Source organism: Mercenaria mercenaria, chromosome 1 (genome assembly GCF_021730395.1).
Source record: "Mercenaria mercenaria strain notata chromosome 1, MADL_Memer_1, whole genome shotgun sequence".
Lineage (NCBI taxonomy): Eukaryota > Metazoa > Mollusca > Bivalvia > Venerida > Veneridae > Mercenaria > Mercenaria mercenaria.
This window is the reverse complement of record NC_069361.1, coordinates 62737124-62752841: the sequence shown is the minus strand read 5'-3', so window position 1 is coordinate 62752841 and position 15718 is coordinate 62737124. Positions and strand designations below refer to the sequence as shown.

At 35.4% G+C, this 15718-nt stretch overlaps 1 protein-coding gene across 2 annotated transcripts; it reads left to right on the top strand.

Annotated features, from left to right (window-relative positions):
• The first annotated feature begins 3124 nt into the window (after positions 1-3124).
• On the top strand, positions 3125-11837 carry LOC123560690 (uncharacterized). Of its 2 annotated transcripts, none has more exons than XM_045352857.2 (8): positions 3125-3311; positions 5796-6647; positions 6980-7098; positions 7771-7959; positions 8773-8841; positions 9471-9599; positions 10313-10547; positions 11056-11837. In XM_045352857.2, the coding sequence occupies exons 1-8, from the start codon at positions 3140-3142 to the stop codon at positions 11175-11177; spliced, it is 1887 nt and encodes a 628-aa protein (XP_045208792.2). In that variant the 5' UTR covers positions 3125-3139; the 3' UTR covers positions 11178-11837. The 2 variants fall into 2 exon arrangements, with proteins under 2 accessions (XP_045208792.2, XP_053405180.1); XM_053549205.1 differs by lacking the exon at positions 3125-3311 and adding an exon at positions 3449-3694.
• Positions 11838-15718: the final 3881 nt, after the last annotated feature.

Below are 15718 nucleotides of genomic sequence, written 5' to 3'. Positions count from 1 at the left end.
ATTCTAAGCTGTGAAATTTGTTTGAATAAATGCAAATAACACGAAAATGTAAGCTACGTTAGAAATAATATGTTTTAAAGCTACATCAACTAGAAAGACAATCTTATTCAGTATTTTTTTAAAGAAATTACGACAAACAGCAAGATATAAGCTATTTTAAACATCTCTGTTGCCATGGTTATTTTAAAAAATTTAAAAAAAATTTGGGTACCATGTAAAGTGTTTGGGTATTTTGCTAATAATATTACCCAAATATTTCATGTTGGTCATTAACAAAGGGCACTGAAGCCGTCGGAAACCCCTATTTTTATACATAGTTTTTTAAAAAATGGGGAGAAAATGCTTTTACCATGGAAACACGAGCCCCGGACATATACATTTTAAGCTTATATTGGGAAAAGGTTAACGTGCATACCAGTAAAATATCAATTATGCAGACTTCTACGGATATCAATGAAACTAAAATACACTGAAAAGTGTTAAATATCCGTTTTTTCCCTTTTCTTCTTTCAATATGAAATACCTTTGGAGGGTCATGTTCTTCAAACCTGGATAAAAATTGAACTTGAAGGGACAGAGACAAGCGAAATTTAGATTGTAGCAGTTAAAACTTCATATTACACGAAATACAAAAACATGATGCGGTTCAACTAATTTGAATTTCCCCTTGTAACAAGGTATCCTACCTCCTTAAAGTTATACCTTATAATATAACATTTATTTTAGGCAGTCCACGCCCCTATATAAATATAGCTAGTTTATAATATATCCCGGATATCTCATATCGCTTTACAAGTTCATTTAACATATTTAATTTCCATGTTAATAGCAGAGCTACCGGCGCCGCAAAGCGGCGCCGACAGCGTCGCATTACGGTTAAACGTGTGAAAAACAAAATGAATAAAACTGTATAAAGAATTACTATCGAGTTGAAAATTCGTGGTACTTTTTTGGAATCGGTGTTGTTCGGGTTTCTTCCAGCACACAATGCTCATAGTAATTAATCAGTAAGACGTCAGTAGACGCTTGCTGTTTACGGTTGACAAAAGCGTTCGTTACTGTTTGACGTTGAATAAAAATGTAAATGAGCGTCTGATAATAAGAATTTAGTGCTAAATACTTTTTCTACGAAGAAAAAAGAAAAAATAAAATTATTTTCAATGCGAAACGATTTTCGTCACGCTTCCATAACTAAATTTTTAAATTATATATACTTATATTTGAGTTGATGACGCATACTTCCACAATTGTGCAGTGGTTAGCGAGTTCGCATTGAAAACCAGGGGTCGGGAGTTCGATTCTCACCAAATGCTTTTTTTTTAATTTGTGTTTTTTTTTTATTTCAGTTTTTTTTTTGTATTTATTCATTTATATGAGCTTTGAAAGCATTGTAAAAAATAAAGTCATTCATGGAAATTTAACAAGTGTTTTGTTAGTGGTGTCGGGTTCCAATGTACTGTCTGTAGATAAAACTTATTTTTAAAAAAGGTTCCTACTACCATTCATATTCTATACCAGTAGTGCTAAAAGATTAACCATAAAATGTCATAGACTGTAACTTAGCAGTTCAGTAAATAAAACAGGATTTTCGAAAAAATTTCGGCAACAGTGATTTTCTTGGTAAAATTTCTCATCACTGACTTTAAAGATGCTAGTCTTTTGGATTTTAAACAAGCTTTTTACATGTAGATGATTTTCATTTTCCCATACCAGCGTCTATCATAGCAGTATATTTGAGTTAAAGTTGGACCATTCTTCCTTCAAAAATTGCATTCTAAGACATTCATTCGGAAATCATTATCATCAATTCTTAGAATTTTAATAGATTTTTAATGGACATAAATTCCTAAAACGGATCCAGATAATTCCAGCAGCAATCCTTTAATTTTCAAGGGGCACTGGTGATTTTTCAAGGGAGCTCTGCCTTCTAGGTAGCACCTAAGTTCATATTAGTTATGTCGAAAAAAGCTTTGATAATAAAAACGTAAAATGTTGAAAGTCAAATGACAACTTTTTCACGTCTAACTTCTTGGTCTAATATTCGATTAGACACGTGCAAAAGAAAATCTTGGATGCATCTTGTAATCAGTGAGTTATCAAATGAACTGTTTTTACCTATTTCACAACAAAATATGACAGTTACTGTCCACTGAACTCAGTTTTCACACGCATTAGTTGCATTCACTGGCGACTTCATGGGGGCGGCCATATTTGATCAGTCTGGTTCCCAGCTTGGAATTGCAGTCTGGTTCCCAAAGTACAAAGTAAAGACTGTGAAGAAAAAAAAAAAAAACCTTCATCTGTCTTACCCTTGCAGTCTGTGTGTTGATATCGTGGCTGCCGATATCGTTTTCATGGCTATTTTGCTGTGGACTTAAGTTGTCTTCGAATGCATCGATGTTGTCAAATATACTATAAACTTCATTTGGCCGTTTAAGACATTCATCTACTAAATACGATTCGTCGGCAGATTTTGAGGTCCCGGCGGTTTCGTCAGTTTTATCATCGGACTCCAAAAACTTCCGTTTGCCATACGGTCCCCGCCTACGTTTCTCCATGGTATTTGTACGATAACTTAAAAAGGAACCTGTTTCTAAATCACCATTACAAGCGTTTCCTAACTGATGTATACAAGTGCTAGTCCGGTAACATCTGGAGCAAATTCTACGACCACAAAAAATGGGGTTCCGTGGAGGGCATGGTAATCGTTTTAAAAAATTCCAAATGTGCGTGGTGATTTGACTGTTTGTCTTCATTTAAAATGATAATTTACAATCACTGATATTTAGTTGAACAAAGATAGCTCTTTGGTTTGAAACTCTTACAAATAGGCCAACACATGTGCAATGAAACTTATTTGTACAACATTGTTTCTGTTTTTCCCTGTAAGTGGCCCTATCTACTCTAATGAAAGTTGATATGCTGATAAGCCCCCTTCTACTATTACACAATTACATCGTGCACCGATTGGTCAGTTTGAATACTATCCACTATTAGGCTTCAGTTTGACTGTGCTTTATGCTCTCAGAGGATCTATTGACAAAAACAAACAAAAAAAAAAAACACTTGTTCAGTACTTAATTAATTATCAGTAAAAGGTTTTTAACCATTAATAGATTCATTCGTCTACGTTTGGAAAATGTTTGCTTGCGTTTACTTCAAGGAAGATGCTAGTTTAAGTGTTGTCAATAGGAATGACCCTTCGTTAAAGATTCTGTCAGAATTTACTGTTCGGGGTTTGGTGGAAATGCCATGGAAGATACCTGGAAAACCGAAGGAATTGTTTCACGGAGTAATTGTAAAGATTGGCGGTAAGACTTTTTTCAGTCTGTTACATAATACTGATGTTTTATTCTATAACTATTTTCCTTTCTTTGATAAAGCCGCGCTGTGTAAAAATAGGCAACAGAGCAAGTTCATGTTATAATGTAGGCCGAGCTTTCTTGAATCATATCTAAATACCCGAGTAAATATATTTAATATATAAGACTACGAAGAGCTGAAAATTACAAAGAAATATAAAATTTATTTTTATAGCTCTTTGAATAATATGAAACAAAGCTCTTCGATAAAACCGAACGTATCCGGAAGTTGAAATGCGCATGCGCAATATGTTTGTTTTCTTTTTATAAACTGTGTAAGAAATCTGTTTAACACGGCTGCTGCAATTATCGTGAATTTGATGTAAAAAAAAGTAAGTGAAATTACAGAAGAAAGTTATAAGAATAAATTTCATCAATATCTTATATCCGACAATTCAAAGAATGCTTCTTTACATATGTAAATCGAAAATGAAAGTAGAGTTCTCCACAATCAACAAGTCAGAATGTTGGTAAAAGTGTATGCCTGTTTCTCGTAATTCCGACCCTTATTGATCTGAGCTTTTGGAAACTTTCCACTTGCAGCTAGACTATTTTCTGTTTCTAAATTTTATGTATGTTGTGGCAAATCATATGACAGTTAAATAAAAAGAAAATAGAAATCTAGGCATCCGGTTACTGGTTGGCTAAACACTTCCCTAGCAAAACTCTTGAAACAACTTCTGACCAGCACTGAAATACCGTTTAAGGAGCTCGGAATAACGAGAAAAGGGCAATAAAAAGTTGTTTTTGCAGCGGTTATGAAATTTTGATTGTATGTTATTACATCAAACAGATGTTCAGCAGATGTATCAGATTATGAAAATATGCCACCTGTCGTTTCGGATGGCAGAGCGTTAATACTTTCTTACATTTCATTTGCAGTCACCACTCAGACCATTTAAATGTAACCGGTCAAGACACTCGCAGTTGCGCATTCCGACCCTAGATTATGCTCACACTCCTACCTTTCAAAGTCACATGCAAAAAAAAAGTTAATTGTTTTTTCTTAGAAAATTAATGAATCAAACATGCCTGACGACATTGACAATTGGTGTTTTCATGCTGTATACTACAGTTTTACATTCAGCGGTGCAACATGTAATTTCTACCGCATCAATAAACTTTAAAAAGAAGTAAACATGGAGGGAGACTATTCAAACCAGGTCTTCGAAACCTGATCACACTCTTGTCCTTTGTAGTATATTGACAGCTATGCATTTGCCCTGTCAGTGTCATAATGTAAAACAAACTGTATGGGTCTCATTAATTTGACTGTATTGATAAGCAGGACTAGTAAGGCCAATCAGTTAAAATTACATTTGGTAGCGGCTTAGTCTCTAGAATAATGTTCATGCAGTATTATGTACTGTATTACACTTAAGTCCAACTAATTTGATGCGATGCTAGGAAATATTGAGATAATTTTTTCACATAGGCAATATCCCCACTTGAGTCAAACACTCGAAAGACCAAAATAGTTGAAGCAATTCCGATGATGGCTAATATGCTAGGTTAAAATGCAGATTATTTCACGAATTGACCATTTATAAATTCAAACAAAACTAACATTATCGAAAGGTGACTCAATTCCTCATTGCTTTACGTAAAAATTATCAATATCTAAAATTATGAATTTTCTGACCAGACCTTGCCCCCTATTTCCAGAGTTATGGTATCAGATATAGTAAAAAAGGGCACAATTTTTCACCTTGTGATATGCCTACTCAACAAGTATTTGGTATAAATTGATGAAACTTTGCTCGAGTCTTTATCTTGATATGAACTTATATGCACCTTCTATTTTTCCGTCTGGCTCTACTCCCTATTTCCAGAGTTATACTTATAGTCCCTGAAATAGGCAAAATGCACATTTACACCTTATGGTGTGCCTAGTTCAAAACTAATTTGATGTAAATTCACAAAAGCTTGCACGAGTCTTTACCATAATGGTACCTTGCACATGTAATATATTAGAGGGGAGCGGTGGTCTAGTGGATAAGGTGTCGGCCGCTCAGTCCAGTGGTCGTGGGTTCGAACCCCACCGAGGTCACGACCATGACTTCTCATATGACACCAGTACTGGTTTTTCCAGGAAGCGGACTCGAGAGTGGTTCAAATAAGCTTGAAGCTTTCATCACAATCAAGCTAAAACAAATTAGTATAAACTAAACTAATATTATCCTTTGAGATATGATATATAATTCTAACATTAAATTCTGTTCTCCAATTGCTTGCTTTAAGTTACCAAAGATGTTCTAATTGAGAATTATGTACAGGATTTCAAAGTAAAGCGACTGCAGATCCATGTAATTCCAACTCCAAGACAGTCATGCTACAGATCCTGAGTTGTTTGATTTTGTTGTTGGGTAAACTGATTTCTGCTTTACATCTAAAAAGACATATATTTTAATGGTTTGCATTTATTGCTTACAGAAAATGAACAATCCCTGGTAAGATTTGCCACTGCTGCCCACAGAAATGTATTAGAGGACAAGTGTGCAGCTGGCCAGAACGCTCCTGAGGACCTTTTTAACTTCCAGATCAGTCATGGGAGGACTTCTGGAAAGAGAGAAAGAGTTGAAACAAAGGTAATGAAAGAGAGCAAGGAGCAGGAAGCCAGTCTTAGTCCAAAAAAGAAAAAGGGAAAAACCAGTCTACCTGCCAAAGACAATGGCAAAGGAAATGAAAAAAGACAGGCTGAGAAACCGAAGGAAGCCACCCCTAAGAAGAGTAAAGCCTCCTCTACAAAACCATGCTTAGATGATACTGCGCTCCAAGTTGGGAAGCAGATGTTACCTCTGTTTGACCAGTTTTTTGATTCTGGTAATAATGACCATCTGCCAGCAAGAGATGGAGGTAATCATCTGCCAGATGCAAAGATCAACCCGGTGTCAGCAGAACCTCCAGTCTTGGACACTAAATTGCCAGCTGAAGACGAGTCACTAGATGCAGGGGAAATGTTTACAGCAACAAAGCTACCAGCTGTAAATGACTTGCCAAAAGGTGAGGAACCCTCTGCCCCAGACCAGTTTCCAGCTGTAAGTGATAAGCTGCTGACATCGGAGCCCTCAGCAGTTGGAGATGAGCCCCTAGCTGCACAAAGGAAGACCAGTCAAAGTAGCAATCCGTCAGTGACAGTCTGTACACCAATTGCAGGAAACATCATGCAGCAACACAGAGCACAACAATCCAGCCTAATAAACACTTGGCAAACTTGTCAAAATGCCATGGCTGTTGTTGGCGGAGGGGCTGATGAGTTGGCAAACACCAGACCTGCAATACCAGGTAGTATATCAAAGTAATAAATAAAGCATTTTGAATTTGATTCATATAACTCAAAGCATTATTCAGCAGTAATGATATAAAGTTTTCAGTTTGATTCAAACTCCATAAACAAAATACAACAATTCTTTAATTTTAATGAAATAACCTGTTTCAGATTTTGTTCAGTGGTGCTTCTTAATTGTAATTTGAATAAAGATAATCACAGTGTACATTCAGTTTGTTACACCTGTTTTAAATATGTTGATGAAATGACTGGATTAGGAATAGGATTCATTATGTATTGTGACCAGTGCAGAAAGCTGTACTGATGATTTATGCCTTGAATTTTACAGTACCTTCACCTGAAGTTCTTCAAACTTTGAGGGCTGTTTGTCAACCAGAATTTATCAGTTTTTTACAAAATCTGGTGTATCATCTGCAACAACCCGGCTGCAGTCATCCATGTTCCCAGGTACTGTGTTCACAATTGTCACTTTCAGTTATTGTAATGACTTACTACATCTTAGATATTTAAATTGTAGAAAGAAGATGGATTGACAGTCGCATAGTTTTCAGTTGTTAGGCCGAAATTAAATTATGTTTGTTTGCTGTCTCCCTACCCTACCCACTTGAAATGCTGCTCTCCCCCCCCCCCCCCCCCCCCCCCCCCCCCCCACTCCCCCCAAAAAAGTTTTTATTTGACAATGCTCTGATCAAATTATTTTTTAAGTTGCGATATGACAAGTGCCACCATTATATTTCAACAACATAATAAAGTTTAATTTGTATTATTTAATTTCATCCGTTCATACAACATATAATTATAGATTATAGTCTTATTTTTACAGTTCTAAGAAATATTCTGTAAGAACAATCATATATCTACTGGTAAAAATGTAATCCACTGACCAAAAAAAACAAAAAATGAATTGCCTCCCTACCTACCTACCTACCCAACTTTAAAAAGTAGGATCGGGAGACAACAAACAAAGACTTCTTTATATGTGGCCTTAGGTAGAATTTGAGCATAACACTTATTAACAGATAGAAATAAGGACTTAGGTGTAAGGTTAGTCTTACTTTAGCCAATTTATATTGGCATAGAAAATGATGTGCATGGCTAATTATTCAAAATTCATTTCAGCCTCAGATGAATGAACACACTAGTTCCTTCCTTGGTCTAATGGAGAATGATGATTCAAACAGTATGTATGTCTACCCCTCAGGGGGACCCTCCCATGATGACACACTGCCCGGCTCAGACATTGAACCTTGTATGTCGAGCACGCCAGCTAAGAGAGCAGATACTGTAACCAAGACTTACACAAAATTGGTAAGATTGTTAAGCTTATTCAAATAGGATTACTTTTAATAAAAAGATGGATATTTACTTGATGAATTGAATTCATAGGTTGTTGTTTTACCTTCTGTTAGTCAGAATAGTAATTTTAACATTAAAAAAATGATTTTATTCAACATCAAATCACTGGATGAGATTTATTAGTTCCTAAAAAATGTAAGTCTGTTACACAAGTCTTGCCAAGTTATGGCCCTGGATGTTTGGGTCAGGCTGGGATGTTGCTGAATTGTGGAATGTGCAATTGTCTTACAAATAGCTTTTGTTACAAAAGTTATAAAAAAAAGATGAAGAAGAAGAAAATAAAGGCTTTTAAATTGCTTTTACCGCCTCGGTAGCCTAGTGGTAGAGCATCCGCTTCGAGTGCGAGAGGTCGTGGGTTCGATCATACCAAAGACTTAAAAAATGGTACATGTACTAGCAGCTTCCTTGATTGGCGCTTAGCTTTAAGAGGGTAGTGCTAGGACTGGTCAGCCCGGTGTCAGTATAATGTGAATGGGTGGGGTATCGTGTCACGTGTCTACGGCGTGATATTCCAGTGAGGCAGCACTATAAAATTGGGCATTGTGCTCACTGCTACAAGTAGACACCGTCATTTATATGACTGAAAAGTTGTTGAAAAAGACGTTAAACCCGAACACACACATACTCATTAAGTCTTAAGCATTAGTAATTTGACTGTAATGTATATTACTTCAAAGAGATTGACTAGATATCGCTTAATCGCTAGAATTACTCTAAGTAAATTTTGCTGTGTTTATTATAACACTAATTAACTTGCTTTTTCAGACAAATGCAGGTGAATTTCCAAGACGGTCTCCTAGAAAACACAGCCACAAGGAGAATACAAAAGAAAAGGTAAATTGGCTTGAATAAGGAAGTGATACAAAACTAAGGAAGAATTTTAGGTTACAATATAACTGTAAATTTTTCACTTGAAAACTGCAATGTAAAGATCAAAAGTTTTGAATCAATATGAATTATCTGCAAAACATGTTATATTATATAACCAACACATGTTTTAGACAGTACATTAATTGTTAATCTGAAAAGAGCACTATTAGCCAATTCAAGGGAGAGGGATTTCCTGTATTCTCCCAGTGTTAAACACTTGTGTCTATCTATTTTGTTAAAACAAAATTTTAAAAAATATGCACAAATTCTGCAGAAGAAATACATCATGCAGTCTGATCATGATCTGCAACTGTTTGCTATTCAGCCAGTATCTTTTTGACAAACACCCCAATAACAGATAATATACTGTCTAAATTGGAAGATGGGCCAGTCCATTTTAGAAATTTAGCATGGTAAGGGTTAAATGGCACTTTGTTGGGAGAAAAGTGACAGTTCAGTTCAGGCCTGTTATGTTTCAGCATTAGTCATTTTATGCCTTTCGACTGCCAGGATTTTTCAGGAAAATTAAATAAAAATGTTTTAAGTATACATGTATAGTGGATTTTGACTTATTTTATTATTTACAACTTTAGGTTGTTGAACAGCAATCAACAGCAGTCAAGGATACAGGCAAAAAACTCAAAACTCAAGGGAGTATCAGTGCAACCTGTTCAACATCTGTTGATTTGTCCCAGACTGACAGGAATCAATCAAATGAAATGGTATGTGTATATTTGCTTTCATTTTATATATTACTCTCTATTTTTAAAGTAAGAAGCCTGGCAGTCAGTGAAAAAAAAAGCACAGAAAATATCATTAGTAAAAGCTGTATGGTGTAATGATATTTGTAAGTAAAGTTATGTAAGTTTGATAAGAGGTTATCATACAGCAGAGTTGTGTCTTCCTGCCATAATGGCACACCTAGTGTCATGACTGCACAGGGCTGTTATTAAACTAGATATGCCATTATGGCTAGATTCGGCACAACCAGCTGTTACTGACCTTTTTATTGTACCTTCACTTCAAATTCATCTTGGCATTTTCATTTTACATATTTTTCTATAAACATATAGGCATAAGCATCATTTGTACATCAGTGCTATCAATATTTGACAATTTGGTCTCAAAATTATTCAGCACCCATTCATCTGCCGTAATGACATTGCTTCATGATGTCAACGTCAGAACACACTGACGTTCCGGTTGACTGGGGCAATAATAATTATGGCGCATGGAACGCACTGTGCACTGGTTTCTTCAGTAGAGTTCAATTACTCAGTTTATAAATACCAATTGAGCACTTTAAATACCAAAAAAATGTAAGCAACTTGGGACAAATTCAATGGTTAGTTGTTGTAGAAACTTGTGTATTTATATATGTATAAATGTTGATGCATCTGATTGTATGTTAAATCAAACTTACATATTCATTCAGGTAATGCTTCTAGAGTCCAGTGAAATTCGGGTTAAAAGAGAAAATAAAAGAAACATCCTCGCTAAAGCCCTGAAGAAGAAAGGCAAAGAAGGATATATTGCCATGTATCTTCTTTGTGGTGAAGTTTTCACAATAACAGAACTTGCAAGTTCTAAAGGCCTTGGAATTGGAAAGGCTTCAAAGGCTGATGATCCAAGACCTTCACTGGACCAACAGAAAATAAAGGATCTTAAAGGTACAGTTAAAAAGCCTTACATTCTGAGTTCATAAGTCAAAGCTGTCTATATGCATAAATACCGGTAGATGAAAAATTTCCAGTTTAAGGTGATTAATCACATTTTGAACAAGCAATGGATGTGTTTGAAACTTAAGTCTTATATGTCACATCGGTATCACAATATGTATTGTATCGTGAGACTACCACATCGTTACACCCCTAACATTTATCAAAGATTTGCATTGACAGTTATTTATTTCCTAACAGACTATACAAAAAAAAAAAAACAATCATAAAATGTTGCTGTCAGTAAAAGAACATACTGACATTTTGGGATCAGTTATTTCCAGGTAGGTCATCAAATAGCATACATATTAACCAGGTTATTAGGTAACTTCAAGGAAGGTCAGTATTATTTCCAACCGAACCCTCAGATTTTGTCAATGTTACATTCACCTAGGTCAACAAATGTTTTACCGACCTAACCACAAGCTAAGTTACCAATAAATTCTGGTTTGTTTTGTAGATTTTGTTGTCGCTTGGTGTAAGGCCAACAAGCTGGCAGTTCCAACGGACAGTGACCTAAATAGTGCCTGCACAGAACGAATAGGCTATGCCAGGAAACAGGAAAGGAAACAAAAACAGTAGCCAGCCAAAGTTGGAAAAAAATATGCTAAATCATGGAGGACACTCATTACTGTCAAACAATTTTGTTAGCTGTTTTGTATATCAAAATGTTATGGCCTCATAATTTTTTAAAATTTTATTGCCAGTTTAGCATATGATATAATGATATGTACATATATATAGCAAATTTTACTTTTAATGGGTTGTAACTGACAGTGATACTTTGAAAGCTTTGTAATTTTAAATTAATTTGTAGTAGGTAAATATGTTTATAAATTGTATGCACAATCTGAAATTTTGAAAAAAAATATATTAATAGAATTGAAATACTCTTTTTTAGTTGAATCCATGGATGTCTAGCTTTTACTTATATTGCAGGTTTACGCCCGTAAATTACATTCAGTTATTTACGCACGTAAAATTTTGTATGCAATTACGCCTGTAATTTTAACATATTCACACGTAAACTGGTATTGCTTTTACGCCCGTAAACAATAATGGTTTTACGTGTTTAAGCTCATTTGCATATTTTGACTTAAATTACGTGTACTTTACGTGCACTTTACGTTCAGTTTACGCCAGTAATTTCTGTTAAAGTAAGTACTATTGTAACACGTAATATTCTGTTTACGACCGTAAATTGCAGTAAAATTACGTTTAGTTTACAGCCGTACAATTTCGTACAGGTGTATTTCCTGTTTTATAATGTAAGTGGATATATACAAGAAGCCGAATCTTTGCACATGAAAAATAGAGATGTAGTAGATGAAAACATTCTTTTAAAGAACATGGCTAATATTTTTTTCAGCATAAAACAAATTTAATGGACTACCTTTTTCAATTTAATACTGTTAACGTTATGTCATATTGTTACAGAATCCGTAAATACTCGCCAGAAAAACAGGAAAGCAAGATTAATTTTATGTCCTTGTAGGGTGATAGCTGTGCACTTCCCTTTTTATACCAGGCGTATTTAATTGTTGTACACCATCTTTTTCAGTACTCATAAAATAGTACATAAAGGTTGAAGTCTGTTTTGTACTTCCTTACTAAATACTAATAAAATTTTATCGGGAGCCACGTAGATTTAACCTATTAGTAATCGACAATTACTTTGGCCGACATTTAGCTTCAAATGATGAATATACATAGCACAAGAAAATACAAGATCTATCAAAATAATTAAATTAATTTGATTCAATCCAATGGTTCCACCTCGGATGGAACAATGGTTTCTTTCAGCATATTTTCTCATTTGCTATTTATTGTTACTCGAACAATGAATAGGTGATAAATGAGAGATTATGTGCATGTACCATCTATTTCAAATTAATACAATAAATCTTTGTTCTCCCCATTTTTTAAAAACATTTTAACCGGGGATATAAAAACCTGTGATTAAATATCCTTACTTAATTTTCCTGTATCAAGGAAGATTTACAACAACGTTCATAAGCCGGCAGCGCTCTTCCTATGGTTTTCAAAGACAGTTATCAATCAACGAGATTAGCGGTTATCTCCACTATGTATATCACAGTCATGATCCACCTAGATTAATCAAATTATGTGCCAGTGTTTATTACATGAGCTGGGCAGTTGCTAGGACAGTTTTGAGAAGTGATTTAGGTGAACAACATGATGGAATGTGAGCTTTGTTGTATATATCTATGTCACTGACATTATTGATACATGATGATAATGACAACTTGATAGTTTTTACTGACAAGAACACGTCGTCTGTTAATCAGGGACGTAGCAGGACACGTAAAAATTACTGAAATAGACAAGATCATGCTTGGTTTGGACTTGAAGCATTTGTGCTGGAAGTGATTTACCACCAGCTGTGCTCTTGGCTGACCTCCACTACATACATGTAAAATATGGCCTTAAAATCAACAAAGCGCAAACTGGCTGTCAGATTTCATCTCGCATTGCAGTAACTATTTGTACAATAGAGAAGTCATACTGTAGCAATAGTTATGCTTCAGACTTCTCATACTGTAAAAACTGCCATATTGTAAAAGTCATACTATCAAACAGTCTAACTGTAGAAACTGTCATATTGTACACAGCATTACTATAGAAACTGTCATACTGTAACATAGCCTTACTGTAGAAACTGTCATACTGTAGATGTCATCCTGTAACATAGCCTTACTGTAGAAACTGTCATACTGTAACACAGCCTTACTGTAGAAACTGCCATACTGTAACACAGCCTTACTGTAGAAACTGTCATACTGTAACACAGCCTTACTGTAGAAACTGTCATACTGTAACGTAGCCTTACTGTAGAAACTGTCATACTGTAGAAGATGTCATGCTGTAACATAGCCTTACTGTAGAAACTGTCATACTGTAACACAGCCTTACTGTAGAAACTGTCATACTGTAACACAGCCTTACTGTAGAAACTGTCATACGGTAAGACAGACTTACTGTAGAAACTGTCATACTGTAACATAGCCTTACTGTAGAAGATGTCATCCTGTAACATAGCCTTACTGTAGAAACTGTCATACTGTAACACAGCCTTACTGTAGGAACTGTCATACTGTAACACAGCCTTACTGTAGAAACTGTCATACTGTAAGACAGACTTACTGTAGAAACTGCCATACTGTAGAAGATGTCATCCTGTAACATAGCCTTACTGTAGAAAATGTCATACTGTAACACAGCCTTACTGTAGAAACTGTCATACTGTAGAAGATGTCATCCTGTAACATAGCCTTACTGTAGAAACTGTCATACTGTAACACAGCCTTACTGCAGAAACTGTCATACTGTAACAAAGCCTTACTATAGAAACTGTCATACTGTAGAAGATGTCATCCTGTAACATAGCCTTCCTGTAGAAACTGTCAAACTGTAGAAGATGTCATCCTGTAACATAGCCTTACTGTAGAAACTGTCATACTGTAACACAGCCTTACCGGAGAAACTGTCATACTGTAACACAGCCTTACTGTAGAAACTGTCATACTGTAGAAGATGTCATCCTTGTCAACACAGCCTTACTGTAAGTCAGTCATACTGTAGAAACTGTCATACTGTAAGACAGCCTTATTGTAGAAACTGTCATACTGTAAGACAGCCTTATTGTAGAAACTGTCATACTGTAAGACAGCCTTATTGTAGAAACTGTCATACTGTAAGACAGCTTTATTGCAGAAACTTTCATACTGTAAGACAGTCTTACTGTAGAAACTGTCATACTGTAGAAGATGTCATCCTTGTCAACACAGCCTTACTGTAAGTCAGTCATACTGTAGAAACTGTCATACTGTAAGACAGCCTTATAGTAGAAACTGTCATACTGTAAGACAGCCTTATTGTAGAAACTGTCATACTGTAAGACAGCCTTTCTGTAGAAACTGTCATACTGTAAGACAGCCTTACTGTAGAAGCTGTCATCCTGTAAGACAGCCTTACTGTAGAAGCTGTCATACTGTAAGACAGCCTTATTGTAGAAACTGTCATACAGCCTTATTGTAGAAACTCATACTGTAGAAACTGTCATACTGTAACACAACCTTACTGTAGAAACTGTCATACTATAAGACAGCTTTACTGTGAAATCATTAATATTCGTGGAGGACTCATTTTCGTGGATTTCGTGGTTGAGTCAAACCACAAAATTTAATCCCAACGAACAAGTAAAATTCTCATTCATTTTATGTTCAAAAGATGAAATCCACTAATTCATATCCCCACGAAATTGCCAGTTTGAACAAAACCACGAAATTTCATGCCCACGAAATAAAATGATTTTACAGTATTGTAGAAACTGTCATACTGTAAGACAGCCTTATTGTAGAAACTGTCATACTGTAGAAGCTGTCATTCTGTAAGACAGCTTTATTGTAGAAACTGTCATACTGTAGAAAATGTCATTCTGTAAGACAACCCTTATTGTAGAAACTGTCATTCTGTTAGACTGCATTATTGTAGAAGCTGTCATACTGTAGAAAATGTCATACTGTAAGACAGCTTTATTGTAGAAACTGTTATACTGTAAGACAGCCTTTCTGTAGAAACTGTCATACTGTAAGAAAGCCTTATTGTAGAAAATGTGATACTGTAGAAGATGTCATTCTGTAAGACAGCCTTATTGTAGAAACTGTTATACTGTAAGACAGCCTTTCTGTAGAAACTGTCATACTGTAAGAAAGCCTTATTGTAGTAGCTGTCATACTGTTGAAGCTGTCATTTTGTAAGACAGCCTTATTGTAGAAGCTGTCATGCTGTAGAAACTGCATACTGTAAGACAGCCTTATTGTAGAAACTATCATACTCTAGAAACTGTCATACTGTAAGACGGTCTTATTGTAGAAACTGTCATACTGTAAGACAGCCTTACTGTAGAAACTGTCATTCTGTAAGACAGCCTTATTGCAGATGCTGTCATATTGTAGAAACTCCATACTGTAAGACAACCTTATTGTTGAATTTGCCATACTGTAAGAGACTTATTGTAGAAACTGTCATACTGTAGAAACTGTCATACTGTAAGACAGCCTTACTGTAGAAACTGTCATTCTGTAAGACAGCCTTATTGC